A 12,472-nucleotide genomic window follows, 5' to 3' on the forward strand; every position below is an offset into this window, starting at 1 on the left:
AACTTTCGAGGCTTAAAAATAAACATTCAATTTCTAGTCTTTTTTACATGTAGTAAGTTTCAATAACTCCATACCATTACATACCGACATTCAAGCAGCAAAGATGAGACGTCGTTGAGTTGTGAGAACTGATAGAAAATCGATAACAACAACAATCGCCGCCATTTTCTTTATTTTTTTTAACCTGCAATAAATAAAGCAGGCTTCCAGTCAATGGAAAAATGGCTTCTCCCCACCGGCGATTGTTGTTGTTTACGATTTTCTATCAGTTCTCACCACACAACGACGTCTCATCTTTGCTCCTTGAATGTCGATATGTAATGGTATGGGGTTATTGAAACTTACTATGTGTAAAAAAGACTAGAAATTGAATGTTTATTTTTCATTGAATGTTTACATAAAGTTGCACTGGGTGCCTTTAAGAGGTGGAGTTACTAAGTATGCATACCTCATGGATCACTTTATCTCCTGACTTTTAAAAGCAGCAATGACTACAAACCTACGTATTTAAAAGGCTTCATGGGGAGCTGACTCGGACTTGACTCTGCTACACTGGAGGTCAACTGATTAATGTGACTTTGCTGGTATGCACTGTTCCCATTGGTAGTCTCCACAACCTGAGATAAAATGTTAGAAAAAATACATCAGTGCATAAATGATTACGGTCCAGTGGTTTAAAGTTGTGTAATGCCTTGCATGAAGCTCTACAAGTGTGACCAAACCTACGTCTTTAATCAATTTTCCTTTTTTAGAGCCTTTAGTAACATTTACAGGACCAACCTAGAATATTACTTTTTGGTCCCCAGAATTGGAACTTTTGCAGAAGCTTTGGGGGACCTAAAAAATGGTATCTTGAAATACCAAAACATGTTTGCACCATAAAACTTACGACATTCTGAGAAGTATTTTAATTGAGCCTAAAAGGGAGGGTTTAGAGAGAGAGAGATAGTGTATTCATGAAGGCCTTCAGGGTAGGGCCCAGGTTTATGATGTGGCCAACAAGGACAAACACTCTACTACAGGGAACGTGCAAATAGACAAAACAAGAACATTGAGGGGGAAAAAAAACATCTTCATCAATTTCACAAAACATGTGCAGCATTTACAAAACGTGCTGCAAATTCAAACAACACATTACAGAAACACACCTTAAGTTCAGACTACACAACAGAGGTGTTTCCAGAGGACACTTAAAAGTGATGTACACGTCTGGATTGTGAACCATTTCTAGCTGGCTATTATGTTAATAGTTCAGAATCTGTTATAGGGGGCAAGCAAGCTTTGCTTGCAGGACTTATACAATAAAACGTATGACTTCCAATGGGCAAAAGGCTCTTTCTGGAGATACTTAAACATGTGTATCCACTGATATGAATTGTTTAAAGGCATATGGGTCAGACACTCCATGATCAGAATGGGACTATATAGGTGTTATACGGACTCTGAATATTTCCCCTGTCTATCACGTCCAGTATAGATTAAAGCATCTCCTTAGATGGGAACTAATCCAAAGCACAATCAGTCACAGTATATAAGACATCGGATAGGTCTATTCCCTGGAATGCAGTTATTATTTCAAGTATAACCTTCTATCATTCAGACTTACCTTATCGGAGGCTTTCAAACAATTGAAACAGTGAATATTTTAAGACACATAGTCCTCTTTCTTGAAAACCACAAACAAGTCTGACATCTAAATATTTTAAATGGTGGTGTTATTAAATAATCTCCTAACAGCAACTGCTTATGAAGTGAGTCCAAATATAATTTTGTACATATTCTTATTGCTTTTTATTTTCTAATAACATCACTTCTCATAGTCCCTTTTGTGAAAGTGCACATCATCTTTTGCTGGGGTGGAGTGGTGGGCAACTTTTTTTTTCCATGAGGGCTCTTTTTGAGCATCGTGTTTCCTGTGCAGCTAGTTGACATCCTCCACTTGTGTATTTGTAGGCCTCTATCAGCTTGCCTTCATGATAACCAGCCATTCATCTGTTTTACCCTCATCATTGTACATAAGGCTTGTAGCTTTTTTATTGTAAAGCTGCAAGATAAAGGAAGCATTTTTTTATATACCAGGCTTTATATGTGAAAACCAACTACTAAAACTATTCAGGAAATGTTTGAGGGGCGTGATCACTAATCTTTTAAAACTACCATTGGAACTGACCATTTTTTATGGGAGCCTATGGCTTCATATTATTTTAAAATACGTATCAAATCAATTTGCTACTTTTGATAACAATATTGCTACATTTAGATATTTCCTTGTTTTTCTCATTAATATTGCATTTGATATCTAAATGTATTTACCAGTGCTATCAGACATGTTTGGAAACTTTACACTGCACTAAAATGAATTAACTTAAATTATATGAATTTTTAAGTGTTTATTGTATCATCCTTATTGTATTAAATCTTACGGCAACATACAAAAAAAAGAGAGAGAGGCTAGGAACTGTCGGTAGAGGATGGTGAACGGTTGCATTTGTATAGGGAACACATTTCACAGCTGCACAAGTTTGTGTAGAATGAAAACGGGAAGTACCTTTGAGAGCATGAGTTGTCATTGTCAGTCTGATGCCTAATATCACAACTCCTGCGCATACGGTTGAACATAAAACGCAACCGTAAACTTTATATTTATCTAAAAAGATTGTCGGTTTGGTAAAGAGCAAGAGACACTTCTTGCAGCGGGACCCTCAGCGATACATTACCCTGATCTCACAGCAAGCTATCATCTAGCTAGCTACCTATGATCCCAACAACAATGTTGCAAACCATAGTGGAGCTATCAGTGGAGGGTAAAATATTTTACGCCGTATTGCTGTTCTCATGGGTGGTCTATCTGTGGGAAGCTTATCTTGCCTTCAGACAAGTAAGTGTCACGTTAATTGCTATGAGATGTTACATCAACACCGTTATCTGATAGGTTTTTAGTTGTGTTACTCAGCAAGCTACTATTAACTTAGCCTTATGCGTTTCATAATTCTTCTTTCACCCCCTTTATTTGCTGCCTGTCGAAATTGAGGACCAAGAAATCTCTCCATTACCTGTATCCCCCACCCCATAGCTTCGTTTGCTACCCGAAAGGGAACTGTGTATTACATTGTGATTGATTACTTTATACACCGATTGCTTAGTGTTGGAACTATACTGTCGCATCTGCATTTACATGTCTTTGTTCGCTTTAGCGGAGAATATACCGGACAACTACGCACGTACCCCACGAGTTGGGAAAGATCATGGATGCAGAAACATTTGAGAAATCTCGTCTTTATCAACTGGATAAAAGTAACTTCGGTTTCTGGTCCGGACTCTATTCAGAGGCTGAGGGTACAGTGAGTACATGCTTCAACGTATTTAAATAAAATCCGCTGTCCCATACCAACAATCTGGTGTTATAGTTTGAATACACTGGAAGGAAAGTAGTCAGAAATAGAAAGTCACTGTGTTCCACCACGACTACTTTAAATAAGAATAATGAATTATGTGGTTTGTCTCTGTCTTACTAACTTGTTCACCTTGTGTGTGTGTGTTTTAGATGATTCTTGTGCTTGGTGGAATTCCCTTCCTCTGGAGTGTTTCTGGATCTGTTATGGCAAGCTTTGGCATGGGTTCAGAATATGAGGTTTGCCATCGTCTCTTTTTTTCTCAGTTCTGACATCTGCCCTATTCAGGAGACAGTGTAGTAATTTCTGCCAAAAACAATGTGTGTTACCGGCAAACTCTCTTCTGTGGTCATGGCCCCTGTCACTAGTCTTATTTAATATAATGTATGTCAGTGACTGAGTGATTGGAGTGGTTTGGTCCATGCTGTCATGACTTGTATTCTATTGCAGTTGCTTTCTGTTATAACACATTGCAAACCTATGTGTCTGACTACCTAATGTCGTATTCTTTTCAGATTTCCCAGTCCTTGGTCTTCTTAATGCTATCAACCCTTTTCAGTGCCTTCACAGGCCTTCCATGGAGCCTCTACAATACTTTTGTCATTGAAGAGAAGCATGGCTTCAACCAACAAGTTAGTAATTATTACAGTTCAATTATTACATAAAAATAATATCATATTTCTCTTTAAATTCTCATTTTAACAGTCAACCCACTGTGAATGCAAGTGTCTATTTTTCTCAAATTGCAATCTCACAAACTATGTTACTAACCTTGATGACATTTTACCTGTTCACCCTTAACATAAAGATATGTATATCTTATTTTCCTAGACCATTGGTTTCTTTCTGAAAGATGCCCTGAAGAAGTTTATGGTGACCCAGTGTATCTTGCTGCCAGTCACCTCGCTGTTACTTCACATCATTAAGATTGGAGGGGATTACTTCTTCGTCTATGCCTGGCTTTTCACCTTGATTGTCTCTCTGGTCAGTCTTTAACAAAGTCATACACTGTGATGATATGATCACATGTTTAGAATAAAGGCCTTTACCTAGTGCCAGTGGTTAAGAGTCTTACACCTTTAGATATTACCTCACATACACATACATATTACTTGCATTGATGTACAGTTAATGTATGTGTTGAGTTCAAAATAAGTGAATCTCAAGATGTATCACCTCTTGTTTTTTATCTTTGTTTCATTGTCTTGACTTTGTCTTTATGCTTCCCTCATTGTTTCTTCCATCCATCCTCCATTCAGGTGCTGGTAACCATCTATGCAGACTACATCGCCCCTCTGTTTGATAAGTTTACTCCTCTGCCAGAGGGAGAGCTCAAAGAGGAGATAGAAAGCATGTCCAAGTCCATTAGCTTCCCTCTGACTAAAGTTTATGTGGTTGAAGGTACAGTTCTTGACTTCACTTTATCATGAATATAAGCACGTCTCTCTTGTTGGATATTTAATAGTCATGCCTAGAAATGTGTCTTTTAGTTATAACATCATATAAATGAATATGACAAGCAGACGTTAAGCTGTACTAGTGTTGATTTTTTTATTTTAAATATCTCCCGTTTAGATTACAGTTATTTGAGGTGTATGTATTATTGAGTCAGTCTATAGTCAGGTGTGTATTTAATAATACAATTACAGCCAAATCCTAATGGTATCTAGTCAAACAGAGTTTATTTTGAATATACTCAGGGTTCCCACGGTACTTGGAAACCATGGAAAACATGGAATTTATTTTTTCATTTTCCAGGTTTGGAAAAGTCATGGAAACTGGGCAAAAGTGAACACTTACATGGAAATTGAAACAGTTGTCCTGGAAAATGTTATTGGATGATGTGAAAAATAGTACTATTGGGCACAGAATTAAGATGCGTTTATAAAAACCTTTACATGTGAACAGCTTTTACTGTTGATAGAAATGGATGATCCCATGTTGTAGATGTAGAGCATGCTCTTGGCATCCTTTCTGATATATTGGATGTTGGAATTTGATGCAGGCAACCTGGTGAAATGGACTTTAAAAGTATAGTTTCGGATTGGTGGACTTCGGGAATATAGCCAAGAAACGTTACTCGCGATCTCAATAGAAGGGTCAAATACATACATTTCCCAGCCAACATGGGAGCCTTGACATCTACAGTGAAACATCTTACGCAAGTTAGGGTTATTGTTTTAACTGTGAGGTAAACCTGGGTTTATCAATGTTAGGTAGTAAGCAGTGCAATCTTGCTAACTAGCTGGCTGCAACTTGCTGATTTTTACCTTGCTTTTAAAATACTAGAACTATGTTTGATCCCCATAGGCAGTTTTACTCATTGACTTTTCCTAAAACTGTGTTATTCACCACATTTAGGGGAGTTTGTTTTGAATGTGGATTCATAAATGATGGTTAGCAAGCACATGCAGGTCTCAGCAGGGACGGGAGGAAGAGAGGGCCGTGGGAGCTGGGTTAGAAACGTGTCCCTAAGGGCCGTACACCAGCACACTGCTTTCCGAGGGCCGTACACCAGCACACTGGGGTGAGAGTAACGGGATCGGTGAAGGGAGAGAGAGACAGGGGATCGGTGGAGGGAGAGAGAGAGAGAGACAGGTGATGGGTGGAGAGAGAGAGAGAGAAAGGCAGGGGATCGGTGTAGGGAGAGAGAGAGACTTCTAGCCAACTTCTAGCATAGGTCAACCTCCCAGTTGATTGTTCATCTACAGCTTGTTGCATTATTTCATGCATGAATATTATAAAAAAGACATAATCTCTAAGCATTTACAATGTAGACTTGACTGACACATCTTTTAAATCAAGTAAGTAGTCAGGTGTTCTAGGGGGTTGTGTGTGTGAGGGAAGGGGGGCGCTTCAGGGGCCTATAGATCATCACTTTATATGGTACCTGGAAAATCAGGAGGTAGCAGGGAATTTTTTTTCAAGGCAAGCGTGGGAACCCTGATACTTTTTTGTTAGTTTGTTTGTTGAGATTTAGATTTTCCCTTCTAATGTATTTATGACTTAACAGAGCTCCTGGTTGTTTATTTTAACTCTGTTGCTTCTCTGCCCTTTTAGGCTCCAAGCGTTCTTCCCATAGTAACGCTTATTTCTATGGTTTCTTCAAAAATAAGCGCATTGTGCTGTTCGACACACTTCTAGAGGACTACTCTCCTCTAAATAAAGATGGCGAGCCAGAGGGTGATCAAGGAAAGGAGAATCCTGTGCCAGAAGAGAGCAATGCCAAACCAAAGGTTAGAAGCCAATTCTAATCACATCCATAAAATCCAACTTTCTGTGCATTCTATTTTTTCAATGTGATGATCTTTTTTGTATGTGTTAATCCAGATCAAGAAGCAAGGTTGTAGCAACACTGAAGTTCTCGCCGTTCTTGGACATGAGCTTGGACACTGGAAACTGGGTCACACTGTGAAGAATATAGTCATTAGCCAGGTTGAGTTCAAAGTTATGATAATGTGCTCAATAGTTACCATGGTTATGATAATCATACCATTTAAGACAAACTGATAATTGTGAAATGAAGTGTAATTGTTTCATCTTTCATCTTCTACAGATGAATTCCTTCCTGTGCTTTTTTCTGTTCGCGGTCCTGATTGGTCAGAGGGAGCTCTTCCTTGCCTTTGGTTTCCATGACAGTCAGCCCACCCTGATAGGGCTCATGATCATCTTTCAGTTCATCTTCTCCCCGTATAATGAGGTAAACTTGTAACACTTGAAAGATAACTACAGAAGAATGTAAACTCACTGTAATTATGTATAGCTCTCTGAATTGAATGTGTGCTAACATGCAAATACTGCTAAGCTGTTACTGCGGAAGTAGGGGCGTGTATGTTTGCAGCAGTGCAGATGGGATTTTTGAACTGGGGGGGGACGCTAACATCGCATAATCAGCTGTGCAGAGTTATTAACTGATCCTAGTCGCCTTACGTAGGGAGAGTGGTGGGGACGGATTGGGGTAACTATGAATCTGGGGGGGACATGTCCCCGTCCCCAGTGCCATCTGCGCCCCTGTATGTTTGTCATCTACCTGACTCCGTCCTGCTGCATGTCGTCCTGTCAGGTCCTGTCCTTCTGCCTGACCGTGCTGAGCCGCCGCTTCGAGTTCCAGGCCGACGCCTTTGCCAGGGGCATGGGCCGCGCCACCGAGCTCTACTCCGCTCTCATCAAGCTCAACAAGGACAACCTGGGTTTCCCCGTGGCTGACTGGCTCTTCTCCATGTGGCACTACTCTCACCCTCCCCTGCTGGAGCGCCTGCGGGCCCTAGGGGGACCCAAGCAGGATTGACGGCACCTGAAGGGGGGACGCCGTCTGTCAGACACCCCCAAGGGCCTCCGTCGGCCCTTGCTGGCACTCTGACAAACCTTTTTGTCTCCCGTTCTCTTTCTTTCTCTGTCATTACTTGTTACCTCTCAATTTCACACTTCAGTCCCCTGTGTTGTTTTTTTGTGTTAAATTTGTCATTTGCCCCACCCCCCCCCCCCCCCCCCCCCCTGCGCTTGCATCACAAACCAGTGTATAGATCAGCCTAGGAGGGGATTAGAGAGCTGATCTCGTCTTTGCCCTCTGCAAAGGTTGGCGCCACGGTAACTCGGAGGTTCTTCACAGACCTCAGGGTGCCTTTTTCTCTTGTGTGTGTTCTTGATGACATGTATGTTTATTTTTGCATTACATTTTACTTTCTTTTTACTCGTGAGGTTGTTTTCATAAAAAAAAATATTTCCAGCTCATCCAGACATTCCCATTCCTTGTTTGTTGCAAGTTCGGCCTACTTCTGGTATAACAACCTGAAGTTCACATCTTGACCTACTTATAAAGGGCAGGATAAAGATGTGCAATTGACCTTGTTAGTTTGGAGACAAGTGGGCTCCTTAATAATGGTAATCATCAGTTACCAGTTACTGGGATTAAAAGGGACAGAGTGACGATACCAAAAGCATAATCCACTAGACATGACCCAGGTATGTTTTATGACATTCACAGGTTATGTCTACCTACTCAGTGAGCGGCAGAGCTTTCCTCTTTCAGTCAAATCTTATCTCCACAGACCAGACCTTTAAGAACTCCTGTCCTTGTGCACCTAATGATATGACACTGCTCAGGTAGTGGAGGGATTACAATGAGCGCTTTTAAGTTTTGCAATAGCCAGTGATGATGATGCAAAAGAAAAGGTTAGTTTTCAGTCATTTCAAGCATTATTTTTAGAAAATGTATTTGACAAGATAAAAAAAAGTGGCTGTAAATATTTGATTTGTGATTTAAAACAGTACTGCTGAGTCTGAACTATTTAACTAGATTTGGAAATTCTGTTTAAACTGTGATTGTTTAGTTTCTTTGTTATTAAACCAGTGCCTGGGTGTGTAAGATGTAAAGCAACGGTGGGGGAAATGTTGAGGAGGGTTATGGTTGTTATGGGTTACTAATTGAGAACAGATCAGAGATCAGTTTTGTAACCAGCTTGCTCAGTGAAGAAGAGTTTCTCTTCTATAGGCACCGTTTCAGGACCAAAGCTAGCACCACTGAAATCGTGCATGTCACTCTTTAGGGATTGGCTGGGTAGGTTGGCTGTTGCCCCATGTAGCCTGCTTCGGAAAGTGTGACGCTGAAGTGGTGTTTTTTTTCTGCATTCTGAATAAACTACCCACGTGAAACCTGATTCGTCTATGATTTGTGTGTAGTTTTCAGGCACTTTGCCAGTGTTTTAGAAATTCATGTTTCACCTGCTTGGATTTCTAGGCTCTTCGTGATGCTCACTGTAGGGACTGGCAGGACTTGTAAACCTGTATCTGTGTAGGGAGTGACTGAAAAATTAAAATGTTCAGATCTGTACATCAGTCTATGTACGTCCAACTTGATGTAGGGCTTACCTAAGGTAATTAGATCCATGTTACACAGTGTGGCTTGTAATCGACTTACAGGATTGCTTAAATCTCACAGCCTGTAGGTTTAAAAGTAGCAACATTTGGGGCAAACACATCTAAGTGTTTCTGGGAGTTTGTTCAAGGAATAAGGAGCAAAATATTTGAATGATGCTTTACCATGTTTTGTCTTGGGTCTATAAGCAGTTAGCAGTCCCTTTCCAGACTACCTAAGCGTTTTTGATGGTTGATTTTGGGCCCAAACCGTTTAGGGTTTTGTAGGTCAATAAAATAATTTTAAATTCAACTCTCTTGCACAGTGGAAACCAGTGCAAAGATCTGAGAACTGGTGTGATGTGGTTGTATTTTTTTTTTGTGAGAACCCTTGCAGCTGCATTTTGAGCACGCTGTAGTTTGGGAGGGTTTTCTTAAGAAGGCTGGTATAAATCCTGTCGCAGTAATCGAGTCTATTAGAGATGAAGGCATGGATAAGCTTTTCCAGGTCTTGTTTAGATAGAAGGCCTCTTATCCTTGCTATATTTTTATTTATTAAAAATTAGTTATTATATTATGATTATTATTATATTGTTTAGATGAAAACCAATTACTGGCCGAACCACAATTTTACCAGCTTGGGGGGGTGGTGGAACACTGCAACATATAAAGGTCTATATGTCTATGGTTTCGAAGGCCATCCATGTGGGATTTTGGAAGTTGCGTGACACTGCCCCTACGTAGGGGGTGGGAGTTTCCGGCTGTACCATTATTTAAGTAAATCATTTGTAATTGATTGCTGGATCGTTTATCAATACATGTCCATCATATGGGCCTATAACGTAATAGCTTACATAATTAACAACGTTTAAAACACATTTCACGCATTATTTGCAATCTATAATTCGGGCTTTCCTTGTGGGTGTGGTTAAGTCCAGTGTTTCTATTTTAGAAGCCAGGGCACGCATGCATGTTTTGATCCGTCTGCAGTGACGATATGGCGAGATTCTTACAAACAAACTTTAGAAATGTATTCGCCACGCAGTTAAGGATGTCATCCGAAAAGGTAGGAAAGAGTTAAATGTCGCGCTGCCAATCGTGCTTCTATTTGTACTGTAGCCTACATGTTTTCCTTATCGGTGGCATTTGAACAAAGTCCAAAACCTGTTCATTGTAAATAGAAATTCAAAGTCAAACGCTACAGGGTACGCTACGTTGTTTCTGACAGTAGAATAACTGCGCGTTCAATGTGATGCAACAAGGTCATTGCATTTAAAAAATACAGGCAAAATTAATAACATTAGTCGCGTTTACGCGTTATTTAGCCTGCTTTTATCGATGGTCAATTTTGATCTTTGACGCAGTGGTGTCGCGTACTGCCCGTTTGGCGTGCAGGGTCAAGTAGGCTACTGATATGCAGCCCTATTTGAGGGACGGTGAAACAGCAAAACTAAATGTAAATTGTTTTTCCCTGACCTCTGCCATAGTCTCTTTCACTTTCACTACCTCATTACTGGCCCTCCGATCGATGCCAGCAGACAAGACCATTGCTGAATTTCTTTCCCATACACCCCTGCTTTGACGTTGCCCATAATTGATGCATTCTCTGACCACAGAAAATACATTCTTCTCCGTGTAATATACAATCTAACTTTAGATGTAGGATTACTTGAGATGAACTCTGTTTGTTATCGTCCAAGAGGTAGGTGGAACGTTTGGAAAGAAGCAAGCATCGAAGGAGGAAATGTACTTCAAGTGAGTAGTTCTGATGTCTTTTGATTTGATTTGATTGTATTTGTTATTTTCAAACACTGGTTCACTTACTGAATATCAGCGGGTGTGGTGTCAATGGAGCTGTTCAGGTGGCAATTTTAAGACAATCAAAGTTGCCTTGTTGCCAGACGGTTATTTTTTTTTTACTTTTAAAAGAATGTTTTTAATTTTACCTCATTAGGAGTTGTAAAAAAAAAATTACAATTACTTATGATATAATCTGTGTTGTCTGTCTTCTCTCTGCAAACATGTAACGTTTATAACTTATCCAGGCGTAAAGAGCAGGAACAGCTAGCTTCTCTCAAGCAGCACCACCAGGAAGAAATAGACCATCACAAGAAGGAGATTGACCGGCTACAGAAAGAGATCAAACGCCATGAAGGGAAAATCAAAGAACTGAAAGGCTGAAGGCGGCTTTACAAAAATGCTGGGAGCTCCTTGTGCCTTGTTTCAGACTCTTGCTTGAAATGCATGATGTTCCCTTCCTGATTGTAACTTCAATGTACACATGGATTATTAAAATGATTGGTTGAGCTAAATGCAAATGTCTCTCTGCAGTAAAATCAAAATAAAACATAATGGTAAGCTACCCATGCACCTGTGCACAGGTAAGTCTTGCATTTGCTGGTATCCTTACACCTCTTACATAGACACGAAATAAGTAAAGGCCTAAGTGAGTTGCTCCTTTTCTCAAGTGTAAATTTCTTCTGTCTGGTTTTTCCCTTTGTGCAAGAATCCTCAAGATGGTTGGTGCTTGTGAAAACTACTCATTTGAGTCTGGCGACTGCATTTGAGTCTGGCGCACCTCCTTCAGGAATGCCCATTCTTCAAACCACCTAATGGGTTAGAGTCGCCTCACTAGACAGTCTCCTCGCCTGCGACCACGCTACTATTAAGTGGTTGGAGGATGCAGACATCCCAGTCTGAATTGCGAAAGACAAAAAATTATACGAATGACGACAAAGAATCGCAAATCAATTTTATACCAACAATCTTGTAGTTTTTTATCAAGTTAGCTATATTTTGAACTACAGCTCTTTTGTGTTGCCATGGAAATATTGAGTAAAAATGTTTTCGAAAACAGGCCTAGGCCTACATGTGCAGACTGACAATCAAGCATTCATAAGAGGGGTCTCGAGATAAGAGATTCAGACAAGTCAAGGGCAGATGAAACTTTCCAAAAGGTTGTAAATAGTGTCTGAAAATTTGGCAAAGACACCAACCTGCTCTCACAAGACACCATTGCATTAAAATGTTTCTCGGCAACGAGTGAGCAGAAATATTCTGATTGGCTGGGCTTGAATAAAATGTAAAGGTTTGAGAGTACATCTGATTGTTTCAAACCTGGGTTTTCAGTGGGTTCAGTTTGGACGAAGTATACCGTTTAAAAAGTTAGTGCACTCGTTTTTTGACAGAGCTGCTCCATGGACAACCACTCAGATTGAATGAAAAGT

At 40.1% G+C, this 12,472-nt stretch overlaps 1 protein-coding gene and 1 long non-coding RNA gene across 2 annotated transcripts; both read left to right on the forward strand.

Annotated features, from left to right (window-relative positions):
• The first annotated feature begins 2,554 nt into the window (after positions 1 to 2,554).
• zmpste24 (zinc metallopeptidase, STE24 homolog) lies at positions 2,555 to 8,980 on the forward strand. The gene is made up of 10 exons (XM_080849704.1): positions 2,555 to 2,878; positions 3,195 to 3,341; positions 3,545 to 3,631; positions 3,908 to 4,024; positions 4,224 to 4,376; positions 4,652 to 4,793; positions 6,453 to 6,628; positions 6,723 to 6,827; positions 6,949 to 7,092; positions 7,456 to 8,980. The coding sequence occupies exons 1-10, from the start codon at positions 2,756 to 2,758 to the stop codon at positions 7,678 to 7,680; spliced, it is 1,419 nt and encodes a 472-aa protein (XP_080705830.1). The 5' UTR covers positions 2,555 to 2,755; the 3' UTR covers positions 7,681 to 8,980.
• Positions 8,981 to 10,081: 1,101 nt separating this feature from the next.
• Positions 10,082 to 11,375, forward strand: LOC308374218. The gene is made up of 3 exons (XR_013968865.1): positions 10,082 to 10,311; positions 10,948 to 11,000; positions 11,291 to 11,375. It is a non-coding gene; the product is annotated as an uncharacterized lncRNA (long non-coding RNA).
• The last annotated feature ends 1,097 nt before the right edge of the window (positions 11,376 to 12,472 follow it).

This window comes from Sprattus sprattus (assembly GCF_963457725.1).
Source record: "Sprattus sprattus genome assembly, chromosome: 13".
Taxonomy (NCBI): domain Eukaryota; kingdom Metazoa; phylum Chordata; class Actinopteri; order Clupeiformes; family Clupeidae; genus Sprattus; species Sprattus sprattus.

Coding starts and splice junctions, on each gene's coding strand:
- zmpste24 (XM_080849704.1), top strand. CDS start 2,756: ATGATCCCAACAACAATGTTGCAAACCATAGTGGAGCTATCAGTGGAG. Junction 2,879..3,194: donor CTTATCTTGCCTTCAGACAA/GTAAGTGTCACG, acceptor TGTTCGCTTTAG/CGGAGAATATACCGGACAAC. Junction 6,629..6,722: donor AGAGCAATGCCAAACCAAAG/GTTAGAAGCCAA, acceptor GTGTTAATCCAG/ATCAAGAAGCAAGGTTGTAG.